Genomic DNA, 16,136 nt, shown 5'->3' with positions numbered 1-16,136 from the left:
TGCTGCAGTCCATGTGCTGTGGGTTGACCCACAATGCCATTAGGGAGGGAGTTCCTGGATTTTGTCCCAGCGACTGCGAAGGAACAGTGATATATTCCCAAATCAGGATGGTGAGTGGCTTGGAGGAAAACTTACAGGTGGTGGTGCTCCCATGTATCTGCTGCCCTTGTCCTTCTAGATGGAAGTGGTCGTGGGTTTGGAAGGTGCTACCTAAGGATCTTTGGTGAATTGCTGCAGTGTATCTTGTAGATAGTACACACTGCTGCTACTGAGTGTCGGTGGTGGTGGGTGTGGATGTTTGCAGATGTGGTGCCAATCAAGCGGACTGCTTTGTCCTGGATGGTGTCAAGCTTCTTGAGTGTTGTTGGAGCTGCACCCATCCAGGCAAGTGTGCCATCACACTCCTGACTTGTACCTTGTAGATGGTGGATAGTCTTTGGGGAGTCAGGAGGTGAGTTACTCGCCGCAGTATTCCTAGTCTCTGACCTGCTCTTGTAGCCACTTTTTTTTTGGCGAGTCCAGTTGAGTTTCTGGTCAATGATAACCCCCAAGGCTGTTGACAGTGGGGGATTCAGTGATGGTATGCCATTGAATGTCAAGGGGCGGTGGTTAGAGTGTCTCTTATTGGTGATGGTCAATGCCTGGCATTTGTGTGGCGCAATTTTTACTTGCCACTTGTCAGCCCAAGCTTGGATATTGTCCAGATCTTGTTGCATTTGGATATGGACTGTTTCAGTATCTGAGGAATCGCGAATGGTGCTGAACATTACACAATCATTGGCAAACACCCCCACTTTTGACCTTATGATGGTCGTTGATGAAGCAGTTGAATATGGTTAGGCCCAGGACACTACTCTGAGGGACTCCTGCAGAGATGTCCTGGAGTTGAGATGACTGACCCTCCGTAACCACAACCATCTTCCTATGTACCAGGTATGACTCCAACCAGCAGAGTGTTTGCTCCCTGATACCCATTGATTCTAGTTTTGCTGGGGCTCCTTGATGCCACACGAGGTTGAAGGCAGCCTTGATGTCAAGGGCTGTCACTCTCAGCTCTTTTGTCCATGTTTGGATCAAGGCTGTAATGAGGTCAGGAGCTGAGTGATCCTGGTGAAACCCAAATGGGCGCCACTGAGCAGGTGCTGCTTGTTAGCACTGTTGATGACCCCTTCCATCACTTTACTGATGATCGAGAGTAGACTGGACAGTAATTGGCCGGGTTGGGTTTGTCTTGCTTTTTGTGTACAGGACATACCTGGGCAATTTTCCACATTGTTGGGTAGATGCCAGTGTTATAACTGTACTAGAAGAGCTTGACTAGGGGAGTGGCAAGTTCTGGAGCACAAGTCTTCAGTACTGTTGCCAGAATGTTATCAGGCCCATTGCCTTTGCAGTATCCAGTGCCTCCAACCGTTTCATTATATCATGTGGAGTGAATCAAATTGGTTGGAGACTGGCATCTGAGATACTGGGGACCACTAGAGGAGGCCGCGATGGATCATCCATTAGGCACTTCTGGCTGAAGATTGTTGCGAATGTCTTATCTTTTGCACTGATGTGCTGGTCTCCTCCATCATTGAGGGTGGTGATTTTTGTGGAGCCTCCTCTTCCAGTGAGTTGTTTAATTCTGAGGACCAAGCATTGGACCACATTTTAATTTTGAGTTTGCATGTGTTTTGATTAATTATAGTAACAGTATCTGAAAGGTACTATAGATATAGACCTCAACTATATCAATGTTGCGTTACGCTCCAACAGAAATTGCTTTGTCCCTAGAAGTCCTTAGTTTCCCTGTTGTAACCAGAGGTCCATATATATTCAATCATTTAACCGTCGACTGTAGCATTAAAATTGCTGCCCAGACACATTGTGATTTGATTCCTTGAACTCGGGAGCAAGTATTGCCCAGTTATAGGTTCTATACAGTTAATATGATTTATACATTTCACTTTCGTAGGATTGAATATCCACTCAAAAGTATTCCACTTCACTGCTTGTTCCAAACTTCTCAATTTCTGAAGTCAGTAATTCACTCTGAAGTACACCCAACTCAGGAGCCCACCACTATCTCAGCCAGGTGGCTGTGTGTGCGTGTGGCTCTAAAAGCAGGCACAGAATGTTGGAAATTCTGTGGCGAGTAACTCAACTCCTGATTTCCCAAAGCCTGTCCACCATCGACATATCAATAATGAGATGGAATGCTCTCCATTTACCTGGATGAGTGCAAACCTACAAAATGGACTACAGTTGAGTTGTTTGGCAAGTGTCAAGATTCCTTTGACAGTACATTCAGCACCCATGAGCTCTGGCATATAGAAAAACAAGGGCAACGGATGCTTGGGAATACCATCACTTGTAAGATCCACTTCAAGTCGCACAACATCCTGACATGAAAATATATCTCTGTTCCTTCACTGTCACTGGGTTAAAATCCTGAAACTACCTCCCTAACAGCACTGTGGGTGGACCTACACCTCATGGGCTGCAGCGGTTCAAGTACGCTGCTCACTACCACCTTCTCAAGGACAGTTAGGGAAGGGCAATAAATGCCAACCAGCCAGTGATGCCCACATGGCTCAACATAAAAAAGAGAATAAAAATCATTTTAAAACCAAGAAAAAACTGCAGAGACTGGAAACTGAACATTTTAAAATGCGAGAATTAGTTAGTGGGACATATATGGAGAGAACAGGGCAGTTAACATAAGATAAGTAATCCTAATCTTATCTTGATTGGCACTCTGTTGTATATAAGTGCAGATCAGTATTTCACATATATTGAGCTCTGGCTGTAGTGTGGATTGCTGCAACTTACATTCTCAGCTCTATGTTCATCCTGCTTCCAGAACTGTACTTGCTGCCTGCTGTGGGGCAAGTTACAAACCACCTAAATCAAAGGTCAAGATGGGTCAAGGCTGATCCTCTGGACTCCCTGACACATGCATCTTGAATCGGTTCTGGGCCAGGTCTGGAACAAGCTGCCAGAGGTAGCAGTAGAGACGGGTACAATTTTGTCTTTTAAAAAGCATTTAGACAGTTACAACGGGCAACTGGGACCAGCTTGGTGGTTTAAAAAAAAGGGGACATGGACAAGTTGGGCTACAGGGCCTGTTTCCATGCTGTAGATCTCTATGACTCTCTGACTGTAAGTGTATCTGCTAGATAGATGGCTTTGATCGATCAGTTGAATGTGGATTACAGGGTCAAAGGTAGGGTTCTGAAGACTGTGGAGGAACAGAGAGATCTTGGGGTTCATATCCACAGATCTCTAAAGGTTGCCACTCAAGTGGATAGAGCTGTGAAGAAGGCCTATAGTGTGTTAGCTTTTATTAACAGGGGGTTGGAGTTTAAGAGCCATGGGGTTATGCTGCAACTGTACAGGACCTTGGTGAGATCACATTTGGAATATTGCGTGCAGTTCTGGTCACCTCACTATAAGAAGGATGTGGAAGCACTGGAAAGAGTGCAGAGGAGATTTACCAGGATGCTGCCTGGCTTTGAGGGTAGGTCTTATGAAGAAAGGTTGAGGGAGCTAGGGCTGTTCTCTCTGGAGTGGAGGAGGCTGAGGGGGAGACTTAATAGAGGTTTATAAAATGATGAAGGGGATAGATAGAGTGAACGTTCAAAGACTATTTCCTCGGGTGGATGGAGCTATTACAAGGGGGCATAACTATAGGGTTCGTGGTGGGAGATATAGGAAGGATATCAGAGGTAGGTTCTTTACGCAGAGAGTGGTTGGGGTGTGGAATGGACAGCCTGCAGTGATAGTGGAGTCAGACACTTTCGGAACATTTAAGCGGTTATTGGATAGGCACATGGAGCACACCAGGATGATAGGGAGTGGGATAGCTTGATCTTGGTTTCAGATAAAGCTCGGCACAACATCGTGGGCCGAAGGGCCTGTTCTGTACTGTACTGTTCTATGTTCTAATTGCTATTCACTAAAAAAACTTGAATGTTGTCAGCAGGTGGGTAAATTGGAGGCAGGAGATGGGAAATTTTTCCTATGAAATATGCCAGTTGGTTGGAAGGTCCCCACATGACAAATTCAGACCCCAAAACATTTTCCATGAGACAAAATCTTGAACTCTAGCCAAGGGGAAGTTCAGAATAAATGTTTAATATTGAATACAGAGCCGGCATCTTTCACTGTTGTTGGTTCTGGCCCTATTTTTGTTCTGACATTAGGATCCTTCCACCTAAAGACTTGAACCTTCAGAAATCTTAATTTCCTTAATTACAGTGGTAGAATTCGATGTTTACACTTCAATGCATTCACTGAGGAAATTTGGAGACAATAATAATGGAATTAATTAGGATTCGGGAAAATATGATTGAATAAATGAAAGCCAGCTAGGATTTTAAGTTAATAAGAGCAACAGAAAATGCTGGAAATTACTCAATACCTGGCAACATCTGTGGAGACGAATAGAGGTAACATCTCAAATCGATAAGCTTTCATCAGAACTGATTTTAAGTTATTTGCTAAAGTAACAGACGGGTTTGACGGTAGAATGGTTGATGTGTATATGGACTGTCAAAGGGCAGATGACGTGGGACACAGCCTTAGAATAAGAGGTAGGTCATTTAGAATTGAAACGAGGAGGAATTTCTTCATTCAGGAAGGACGATGAATCTTTGGAATTCTTGACCTCAGAAGGCTGTGCAGGCTCAATCATTGTGAATGTTGAGACAAAGGTCAACATATTTCTAGATGTTAAAGATATCAGAAAATTTGGGGATAAGGAGAGAAAATGGCATTAAGATAGTAGATCAGCCATGATCTAGTTGAATGGTGGAGCAGACACAAAGGGCAAAATGGCCTATTCCTCTTTCCTATGTTGCAACTGCCTATCCACAGTTTTCCAAGCTAATTCTACTAGTTCCTTTCTGCCACAAGGCTCTGTGAGGATCACTATAGATTTCTTTCATTAGAGCAAATCTTCCAGCTGCCCCTCCCTCATGAAATCCAAACTGAAGTGTTTGCTTGTCAACAAACACACACAAACAAAATAATTAAAATTCCATTCCGAATCACTATCACCATAACAGCTTCGCATGTATTTGAAATCATCAAACCAGAAATGCAAACAAATTATTTTACCTTCAACATAACTCTTTGGTTTTGAAACCATACTAATAATTTATATGGCTAAGAGATGTAGGTGTCCCTTCTCCAGAGCACAGGTTCCTCTTGTTGCTGTGGAGAGCTCTTGTTGCTGTGGAGAAAGGCAGAGCTGTGACTGGTGACAGGATTTTTGGGGTAAGAATTAGTTTTAAGTACTTTTCCGCGGGTGTTATTTATTTATTTAATTTAGTTTTAAATTTTGGCGCGCAACCGGCAGTGGCCGCGGGGTTTACTGGGAAGGGTCTCTTGAGTTTTTTTTTAGTGCAGAGGAGGTTTAAAAGGCAGGTCCCACTATCTAGCGGGCAGCGGAGTGAGACGGAGCTGAGTGAGAACTGAGGGGCTTTGGCTCATCGGGCTTAGGCAGAAAGGGCGAGCAGGGGTGAGTTTCTTATTTTTAAAAAATTTTATTTATAAGTTACTTTTCTCCGGGTACCTTGGTAGAAATAATTTGGAACAGAGAGGAATAATCTTCATTCACTTTTTTCCCTGTGTTTAAAAGGGCAATTATGACTGTCAGGCCAGTATGTTGTTCCCAATGTAGGATGTGGGAGGTCCTGGAGGCTCCTAGCCTCCCGGACGACCATATCTGTGCTGGGTGTGTTGAGCTGCGGTTCCTAAGGGACCATGTTAGGGAACTGGAATTGCAGCTCGAGGACCTTCGCCGGGTTAGGGATAGTGAGGAGGTCATTGACAGGAGCTATCGGCAGGTGGTCACACCGGGACCACGGGAGGAGGGTAACTGGGTAACAGTGAGGAAGGAGAAAGCTCGGGTGATGGTGAGCACCCCGGTGGATGTGCCCCTTAATAATAAGTACTCCTGTCTGAGTACTACTGGGGTGGACAGCCCACCTGGGGGAAGCAGCGGTGGCAGTGTCTCTGGAGCTGAGCCTGGCCCAGTAGTGCAAAGGGGTAAGGAAAGGAGGGTAGTGCTAATTGGGGACTCTACGGTGAGAGGGTCAGATAGGCGTTTTTGCGGACACAGACGGGACTCTCGGATGGTGGTTTGCCTCCCTGGTGCAGGGGTCCGGGATGTCTCTGGTCGAGTCCCAGAAATCCTGAAGGGGGAGGGAGAGGAGCCCAAGGTCGTGATGCATATAGGTACTGCTGACATAGGTAGGAAGAGGGAAGGGGTCATGAAAAGAGAATATAGGGAGTTGGGTAGACAGCTGAGAAAGAGGAATGCAAAGGTAGTAATCTCGGGATTGCTGCCTGTGCCGCGGGAGAGTGAGAACAGGAATCGGTGGAGAATTAATGCGTGGCTGAGGGACTGGAGCAAGGGACAAGGATTTGGGTACTTGGATCATTGGGACCTCTTTAGGGGCAGGTGTGACCTGTTTAAAAAAGACGGGTGGCACTTGAATCCCAGGGGGACCAATATCCTGGCGGGAAGGTTGGCTAAGGCTACTGGTGAGACTTTAAACTAGAAAGGTTGGGGGGAGGGAATAGAAATGAGGGGACTGAGAGCGAGGAGGTTAGCTCGCAAATAGATAAGGAATGTAGACAGGGTAAGAGGGAGGTTAGACGAGTGAGGGAGAAGGGAAGTGCTCAGGCTGAAGGTCTGAGATGTGTCTATTTTAATGCCAGGAGTGTAGTGAATAAAGTGGATGAGCTTGGAGCGTGGATTGCTGCTTCGAATTGTGATGTGGTGGCCATTACGGAGACTTGGATGTCTCAGGGACAGGACTGGGTGCTTCAGGTGCCGGGTTTTAGATGTTTCAGGAAGGACAGGGAGGGAGGCAAGAGAGGGGGGGGAGTGGCACTGTTGATCAGGGATAGTGTCACGGCTGTAGAGAAGGTGGACGCCGTGGAGGGACTGACTACGGAATCTCTGTGGGTGGAGGTTAGGAACAGGAAGGGGTCGGTAACTTTGCTGGGTGTTTTCTATAGGCCGCCCAATAGTAACAGAGATGTTGAGGAGCAGATGGGGAAACAGATCCTGGAGAGATGTAGGAATAACAGAGTTGTCGTGATGGGAGATTTTAATTTCCCAAACATAGATTGGAATATCCCTAGGGCTAGGGGTTTGGATGGAGAGGAGTTTGTTAGGTGTGTCCAGGAGAGTTTCCTGACACAGTATGTGGATAAGCCTACTAGAGGAGAGGCTGTTCTTGATCTGGTGCTGGCTAATGAACCTGGACAGGTGGAGGATCTCTCGGTGGGTGAGCATCTTGGGGATAGCGATCATAATTCTATCTCCTTCACGATAGCATTGGAAAGAGATAGGGTCAGGCAGGCTAGGAAAGTGTTTCTCTGGAGTAAAGGGAAATACAGTGTCATCAGGGAGGAAATTAGACGGGTAAATTGGAAGGAGGCATTCTTGGGGAAAAGTACCGAAGGAAAGTGGAGGATTTTCAAGGAATGTTTGTCTGGAGCTCTGCATGACAACGTTCCGATGAGACAGGGGGGTGTTGGTAGGGTACGGGAACCGTGGTGCACGAAGGTTGTGATGAACCTGGTGAATAAGAAAAGAGAGGCGTACAGAAGGTTCAGAGAGCTAGGAGGTGTTAAGGATTTAGAGGAGTATACGCGATGTAGGAAGGAGCTTAAGAAGGAAATTAGGAGAGCGAGAAGGGGTCATGAGAAGACCTTGGCGGGTAAGATTAAGGAGAATCCCAAGGCTTTCTACAAATATGTCAAGAGTAAAAGGATGAGATGTGAAGGCATAGGACCCTTAAAAGGTGAAGGGGGAAAAGTTTGTGCGGAACCGTTAGAAATGGCGGAGGTGCTTAATGAATACTTTACCTCGGTATTCACGGTGGAAAGGGATCTGGGTGGTTGTACTGCTGGATTGCGGAGGACAGAAAGGATCGAGCATGTGGACATAAAGAAAGAGGATGTGTTGGAACTATTGAATGGCATCAAGGTTGGTAAGTCGCCGGGACCGGATGGGATGTACCCCAGGTTACTGTGGGAGGCGAGGGAGGAGATTGCGGAGCCTTTGGCGATGATCTTTGCATCGTCGATGGAGACGGGAGAGGTTCCGGAGGATTGGAGGATTGCGGATGTGGTCCCTATATTCAAGAAAGGGAACAGGGACAGCCCGGGAAATTACCGACCGGTGAGTCTAACCTCAGTGGTTGGTAAGTTGATGGAGAGGATCCTGAGAGACAGGATTTATGATCATCTAGAGAAGTTTAGTATGATCAAAAGTAGTCAGCACGGCTTTGTCAGGGGCAGGTCGTGCCTTACGAGCCTGGTTGAGTTCTTTGAAAATGTGACCAAGCACATTGACGAAGGAAGAGCGGTGGATGTGGTCTATATGGACTTCAGCAAAGCGTTCGATAAGGTCCCCCATGCAAGACTTCTTGAGAAAGTGAGAGGGCATGGGATCCAAGGGGCTGTTGCCTTGTGGATCCAGAACTGGCTTGCCTGCAGAAGGCAGAGAGTGGCTGTGGAGGGGTCTTTCTCTGCATGGAGGTCAGTGACCAGTGGAGTGCCCCAGGGATCTGTTCTGGGACCCTTGCTGTTTGTCATTTTCATAAATGACCTGGATGAGGAAGTGGAGGGATGGGTTGGTAAGTTTGCTGACGACACCAAGGTAGGTGGTGTTGTGGATAGTTTGGAGGGATGTCAGAAGTTGCAGCGAGACATAGATAGAATGCAAGACTGGGCGGAGAAGTGGCAGATGGACTTCAACCCGGATAAGTGTGTGGTGATCCATTTTGGCAGATCCAATGGGATGGAGCAGCAGTATAAAATGAAGGGTACCATTCTTAGCAGTGTAGAGGATCAGAAGGACCTTGGGGTCCGGGTCCATAGGACTCTTAAATCGGCCTCGCAGGTGGAGGATGCGGTCAAGAAGGCGTATGGCGTACTAGCCTTCATTAATCGAGGGATTGAGTTTAGGAGTCGGGAGATAATGCTGCAGCTTTATAGGACCCTGGTTAGACCCCACTTGGAGTACTGCGCGCAGTTCTGGTCACCTCATTACAGGAAAGATGTTGAAGCCATTGAAAGGGTGCAGAGGAGATTTACAAGGATGTTGCCTGGATTGGGGGGCATGCCTTATGAGGGTAGGTTGAGGGAGCTTGGTCTCTTCTCCCTGGAGAGACGAAGGATGAGAGGTGACCTGATAGAGGTTTACAAGATGTTGAGGGGTCTGGATAGGGTGGACTCTCAGAGGCTATTTCCAAGGGCTGAAATGGTTGCTACGAGAGGACACAGGTTTAAGGTGCTGGGGGGTAGGTACAGGGGGGATGTCAGGGGTAAGTTTTTCACTCAGAGGGTGGTGGGTGAGTGGAATCGGCTGACGTCGGTGGTGGTGGAGGCAAACTCGTTGGGGTCTTTTAAGAGACTTCTGGATGAGTACATGGGATTTAATGGGATTGAGGGCTATAGATAGGCCTAGAGGTGGGGATGTGATCGGCGCAACTTGTGGGCCGAAGGGCCTGTTTGTGCTGTGGCTTTCTATGTTCTATGTTCTATGTTATTCAACTCTCCTCTTTTACCCTCCTATGACCTGGGCGCTATATACATAGCTTAAATTTTTTATTATGTAGACCTTCTGGCTCCCTTGCAAACCTAGAGATGGGGGTCATTTGTTATTTAAGTTTTACACCTCTACCACTGACCTTTCTCTTTATTCTAGGCCAAGATGAAAGAAGGAAAGTAATTGGATAGTTCTATAAAAGAACTGTGAGTTTGAGCTATGATGAGAGGCTGGATATGTTTGGGTTGTTTTCTTTTTGTGGAGATGCCGGCGTTGGACTGGGGTAAACACAGTAAGAAGTCTAACAACACCAGGTTTAACCTGGTGTTGTTAGACTTCTTATTGTTTTCTTTAGAGCAGAGAAAGGTGGATAGGAAGCAGCTGTTCCCCTTAGTTGAATGGTCAATAATGAGGGGGCATAGTGTTAAGATAGGTTTAGAGGAGACTGGAGGAAAAATGTTTTCACTCGGAGGGTCGTAGAGGGGGGGGGGGGAACCTCACAACTGTCAAAATGTACGTGGAAGAGTACTTGAAATGTCAGAACATTCAAGCCTATGGGTCAAGTGCTGGAAAGTGGGGTTAGTGTAGATTATTGTAGTTTTGTCAGTGCAGCCTCAATGGGCTGAAGGGCCCCTTATGTACTATATGACTCTACGATGGACTAGACGATAAGATGTTGCTTTCATGTACAGCATGGTTCAGTTAGGAGGTAGTTGACATGTGATTCATTTTTTATGTTTGAATCCAATTTCTTTGCAAAGATGATAAGTTTCTGGCTAACTGACCAGGTAGGTTGAAATTAAAGAGAGAATTGTTGAAGATACATTTAGAAGAGAAGCTAAGTGAACTGAAGCCCCGAGGACCAGCCTGCCCTTTCTCATCCATGACTTTTCTAATGTGTTTTTTATCATATCTTTTGCAGCAACTGTCGGGGCTTTGGTATCATAATCGTACCCACCACCCTGACATCTTTGCAGCACAAAATCACCGCTCTCCAAAGTTTGCCACTCTGGTGTGCTCAGCATGTGAGAAGTCCTTTGGCAGCACAGCATCTCTGAATAAGCACGTGAAGTCCTACCATTCAGGTAATATCTATCTTTCTGATTTTGTACCTCTCTCAATCTCCGTGTGTAAATGTGTGGCTTGACATTGGTTCACACAGAGGAGGAAAGCCTTGTATTTGATCCCTTACCCTGGAGTGATAATTGATGCTAGTCCCGGGAGTGTCAGCGTTCATGGCAGTAATGATTTGGGAATAAAGGCAAAATACTGCGATGCTGGAATCGGAAACAAAAACAGAAAATGCTGGAAAATCTCAGCAGGTCTGACAGCATCTGTGGAGAGAGAATAGAGCCAACATTTTGAGTCAGGATGACCCTTCGTCAGAGCTGAAAGCAAAGAATAGCAGAGATTTATACTGTGATGGTTGGGGGCGGGGTGGGGGTGGTGGTGCAGAAGCTGTAATTGGAGAAGGGGAATGTAAATTGGTGATGAAAGGCTGAGAAAGGTGCTAAAAGTGTCCATTAAATGATCCGAATGTGTGAATGGTAGAACAAAGGTACAGATTGTTAAGGGACAAATGGAAGGGTAGAGTGTGGTGGAAATAATCTTTTGAGGTGTGTCTATTTCAATGCCAGGAGTATTGTGGGGAAGGCAGATGAGCTGAAGGCGTGATAGACACATGGAAATATGACATTATAGCCATTTGTGAAACTTGGCTACAGGAGGGGCAGGACTGGCAGCTCAATTTTCCGGGGTTCCAATCTTTCAGACGGGATAGAGGCAGAGGATAAAAGGTGGAGGGGGTGGCATTGTTGGTCAGGGAAAATGTTACAGCGGTACTCAGGCAGGATAGATTAGGGAGCTTGTCTACAGAGGCCCTATGGGTGGAGCTGAGAAACAGGAAAGGTATGACCACATTAATGGGGTTGTATTATAGACCACCCAATAGTCAGCGAGAATTGGAGGAGCAAATCAGCGGAGAGATAGCTGACAACTGCAAGAAACACAAAGTTGTGATAGTAGGGGATTTTAATTTTCCACATATAGATTGGGACTCGCATGTTAAAGGTTTAGACGGGGTAGAGTTTGTAAAATGTGTTCAGGAGAATTTTCTACATCAGTATATAGAGGTGCCAACTAGAGAGGATGCGATATTGGATCTCCTATTGGGAAATGAGTTAGGGCAGGTGATGGATGTGAGTGTGAGGGAACACTTTGGATCCAGTGATTATAATGCCATTAGTTTCAACCTGATCATGGATAAGGATAGATCTGGTCCTCGGGTTGAAGTTCTGAACTGGAAAAAGGCCAAATTTGATGAAATGAGAAGGGACCTGGGAAGTGTGGATTGGCACAGGCTGTTCTCTGGTAAGGATGTAAATGGAAAGTGGGAGGCCTTCAAAGGAGAAATTTTGAGAGTGCAGAGTTTGTATGTTCCTGTCAGGATTAAAGGCAAAGTAAATAGGAATAAGGAACCTTGGTTCTCAAGGGAGATTGTAACACTGATTAAGAGGAAGAGAGAGTTGTATGAAATGTACAGGCAGCAAGGAACAGATCAGATGCTTGAGTATAAAAAGTGCAAGAAGCTACTTAAGAGGGAAATCAGGAGGGCTAAAAGAAGACATGAGGTTGCTTTGACAGACAGAGTGAAGGAAAATCCAAAGAGCTTCTATAGGTATGTTAGGAGCAAAAGGATAGTGAGGGATAAAATTGGTCCTCTTGAAGACCAGAGTGGTAGACTGTATATGGAACCAAAAGAGATGGGGGAGATACTAAATGGTTTTTTTTGCATCCGTATTTACTGAGGAAACGGGCATGGAGTCTACGGAAATAGGGCAAACAGGTAAGGAGGTCATGGAACCTTTACATATCAAAGGGGAGGAGGTGCTCGCTGTCTTGAGGCAAATCAGAGTGGATAAATCCCCAGGACCAGACAGGGTATTCCCACGGACCTTGAGGGAAGCGAGTGTTGAACTTTCAGGGGCCCTGGCAGACATATTTAAAATGTCAGTATTCACGGGGGAGGTGCCAGATGATTGGAGGGTGGCTCATGTTGTTCCGTTGTTTAAAAAAGGTTCCAAAAGAAATCCGGGAAATTATAGGCCAGTAAGTTTGACGTCGGTGGTGGGCAAGTTATTGGAAGGTGTGATAAGGGATAGGATCTACAAATATTTGGATAGACAGGGACTTATTAGGGAGAGTCTACATGGCTTTGTGCGTGGTAGGTCATGTTTGACCAATCTATTAGAGTTTTTCGAGGAGGTTACCAGGAAAGTGGACGAATGGAAAGCAGTGGATGTTGTCTACCTGGATTTCAGCAAGGCCTTTGACAAGGTCCCTCATGGGAGGTTAGTTAGGAAGGTTCAGTCGCTAGGTATACATGGGGAGGTAGTAAATTGGATTAGACACTGGCTCAGTGGAAGAAGCCAGAGAGTGGTTGTGGAGGATTGCTTCTCTGAGTCGAGGCGTGCGACTAGTGGTGTGCCGCAGGGATCGGTGTTGGGTCCATTGTTGTTTGTCATCTATATCAATGATCTGGATGATAATGTGGTCAATTGGATCAGCAAGTTTGCTGATGATACAAAGATTGGAGGTGTAGTGGACAGTGAGGAAGGTTTTCAAAGCTTGCAGAAGGATTTGGACCAACTAGAAAAATGGGCTGAAAAATGGCAAATGGAATTTAACGCAGACAAGTGTGAGATATTGCACATTGGAAGGACAAACCAAAGTAGAATGTACTGGGTAAATGGTAGGACTCTGAAGAGTGCAGTTGAACAGAGGGATCTGGGAATACAGGTACAGAATTCCCTAAAAGTGACGTCACAGGTGGATAGGTTCGCAAAGAGTGCCTTTGGTACATTGGCCTTTATAAATCGGAGTATCGAGTATAAAAGTTGGAGTGTTATGGTAAGGTTATATAAGGCATTGGTGAGGCCAAATTTGGAGTATTGTGTACAGTTTTGGTCACCTAGTTACAGGAAGGATGTAAATAAGATTGAAAGAGTGCAGAGAAGGTTCACAAGGATGTTGCCGGGACTTGAGAAGCTGAGTTACAGAGAGAGATTGAATAGGTTGGGACTTGATTCCCTGGAGCGTAGAAGATTGAGGGGAGATTTGATAGAGGTGTATAAGATTTTGATGGGTATAGATAGAGTGAATGCAAGCAGGCTTTTTCCGCTGAGGCTAGGGGAGAAAAAAACCAGAGGGCATGGGTTGAGAGTGAAAGGAGAAAAGTTTAAAGGGAATATTAGGGGGGGCTTCTTCACGCAGAGAGTGGTGGGAGTGTGGAATGAGCTGCCGGATAAAGTGGTAAATGCGGGGTCACCTTTAACATTTAAGAAAAACTTGGACGGGTTCATGGATGAGAGGGGTGTGGAGGGATATGGTCCAAGTGCAGGTCAGTGGGACTGGGCAAAAAATGGTTCGGCACAGACAAGAAGGGCCAAAAGGCCTGTTTCTGAGCTGTAATTTTCTATGGTTCTATGGACGGGCTGAGGAATGTGGCAGTTGCCCGGGGAAAAAAAGGGGTGGGGGGTGGTGGGGGGCCGGGGAGGGGGCGGGCAGTGGAGAGAGAGGTGGGGGTGGTGGTGGCGTTGTGCGGTTGGAGACCAGCTGGAGAGTGAATTTGGAGAAGTGGAAAAATAGTAATTAAAAATAGATGAATGCGATAAAAGCAGAAATGACATAAAATAAATGGAAATGGAGTGGAAGCGGAGGGGAGAGTTCAGGCTCTGAAGTTGTTGAACTCAATGTTCAATCCGGAAGGCTGTCATGTGCCCATTCGGAAGGTCTGGGTCCTGCTTGCAGACGATCTGAAGGTGTTCTGCAAAGCCAGGCTGCGTTTGGTCTCTCCAATGTAGAATATACCCCATTGGGAGCAGCGAATGCAATAGACCAAATTAAAAGAGGTGCATGTGAAGCAATGCTTCACCTGAAAAGAGTGTTTGGGCCCTGGGATGATGAGCAGGGTGAAGGGGCAAGTGTAACACCTTCTGCAATTGCATTGAAAGATGTCGTGGGCAGCGGGTGAGGTGTTGGGTGTGATGGAGGAGTGGAACAGGGTGTCCTGGAGAGAACGGCCCCTATGGAATGTTGATAGGGGGAGAGAGGGGAAGATGTTTTGAGTAGTGCCACCATGCTGGAGTTGATGGAGGATGATCCTTTGAATGTGGAGACTGGTGGGGTGAAAAGTGAGGATAAGGGGGACCCTATCCTGGTTCTGGGGGGGAGGGGAGGGGTGAGTGCGGTGGGTCAGACACGGTTGAGAGCCCTGTCAACCACAGCGGGTGGAAAACCACAATTGAGGAAGAAGGAAGACATATTGGCAGTGCTATTTTGGAAGGTAGCATCATCAGAACAGATGTGGCAGAGGTGAAGGAACTGAGAATGGGATGGGGTCCTTACAGGATGTGGGGTGTGAAGAGCTGTAGCCAGGGTAGCTGTGGGAGTTGATGAGCTTGTAATGGGTACAGGTGGACAGTCTATCAGCAGAAATGGAGACAGAGAGGTCAAGGAAGGCAAGAGAAGTTTCAGATGGGCCATATGAAGGTGATAGGTGAAAATTGGAAGCAAAATCGATAAATCTTTTCCAGGTCCAGACAAGGACCTGGAAAAATGATTTGGGAATGTTGGGTTGCAAAGCATGCTGGATACACCAGGTTAGGTTGTAGTGAAACCATTCATGATTTATTTGAAGTTATGTATGTTAACATGCAGCTGCAACAACTCCCTGGTTGAATAACTTAATCACATTCTGTAGACCTATGAGTGAAGAATCCCACTGCCATGGATCTGCTGTCTCAGAAAGAATTAGGGGAGGAAAAGCAACATCCCTGGTTTCCTTAGAGCTTACTTTAGTGTTAAATCAAAGTATGTTGCAGTTTGAACCTTGATTTTTGTCTCAGATATCGATGTTAATATTCTTCTACATGTGTAATGCATGATATGTTCAACTTATTTTGCAATTTAACCTCTTCCCTGCTTTTCATCCCTATTAGTTGTTTAACACTCTCCTAAGGGTTCTCTCTTTTTAGTGAAGGGGTGCAGTAACTTTTACAGGGTAATAAATGTGAACAGTCCAATCAGGCAGGTTGTGTCAGTTGGAATATAAATTGTCTTTCATTGTAATAATTGCACAAGTATTTGCTGCATAAATGTAGGTGGAATTGTCCCTAATGGTGTGTGCTATTTTCAAAATATGAGTGATTTGATTCCGAGTCCAAGTCTGGCTCTGCAGTGAATGCATCTCTCTGTATCCTGTCCAATATGTCCTGACTGTCAGTATTGGAAAAGGGCGTAAATTCAGCCCTGATCAGTTGTTACCCTGAGCACAATTCTCTTGTTTGCAAAGTAGTACACATGTTACTCTTTCAGCGCTCATCAATCCATGATTTTCCCAACACTAAAGTAAATAGAAACACTCAGGTTGGTGATAGCAGAAGTGGGAAAGCCCTGATCATAACTCTTGAAGTACCAGATAAAATATTCAATCTAGAATGCAACAATGGTAATAAGGTAAACTATTACCTGATTAATATTGAATTCTAACCACCATTTCCTTTCTCTGTTGATGAAATAT

The 16,136-nt window shown here is 45.8% G+C and overlaps 1 protein-coding gene across 7 annotated transcripts in view; it reads left to right on the top strand.

The window, feature by feature from the left end:
* Window positions 1-16,136, top strand: part of zbtb40 (zinc finger and BTB domain containing 40) — a 111,269-nt gene that overhangs the window by 74,888 nt on the left and 20,245 nt on the right. For 5 of the 7 annotated variants that reach the window (XM_078239192.1, XM_078239191.1, XM_078239190.1 and 2 more), the window contains one exon: window positions 10,479-10,641. In XM_078239192.1, coding sequence (XP_078095318.1) covers window positions 10,479-10,641 — 163 coding nt within the window. Of the gene's footprint in view, window positions 1-5,179; window positions 5,260-9,715; window positions 9,763-10,478; window positions 10,642-16,136 lie in introns of those variants that run through there. The other 2 variants (XM_078239194.1, XM_078239193.1) reach the window with 2 other exon arrangements.

Source organism: Mustelus asterias, chromosome 22 (genome assembly GCF_964213995.1).
Source record: "Mustelus asterias chromosome 22, sMusAst1.hap1.1, whole genome shotgun sequence".
In the NCBI taxonomy this organism is placed as follows: domain Eukaryota; kingdom Metazoa; phylum Chordata; class Chondrichthyes; order Carcharhiniformes; family Triakidae; genus Mustelus; species Mustelus asterias.
The sequence above is the reverse complement of the archived record's forward strand: the minus strand, read 5'-3'. Positions and strand labels throughout refer to the sequence as shown.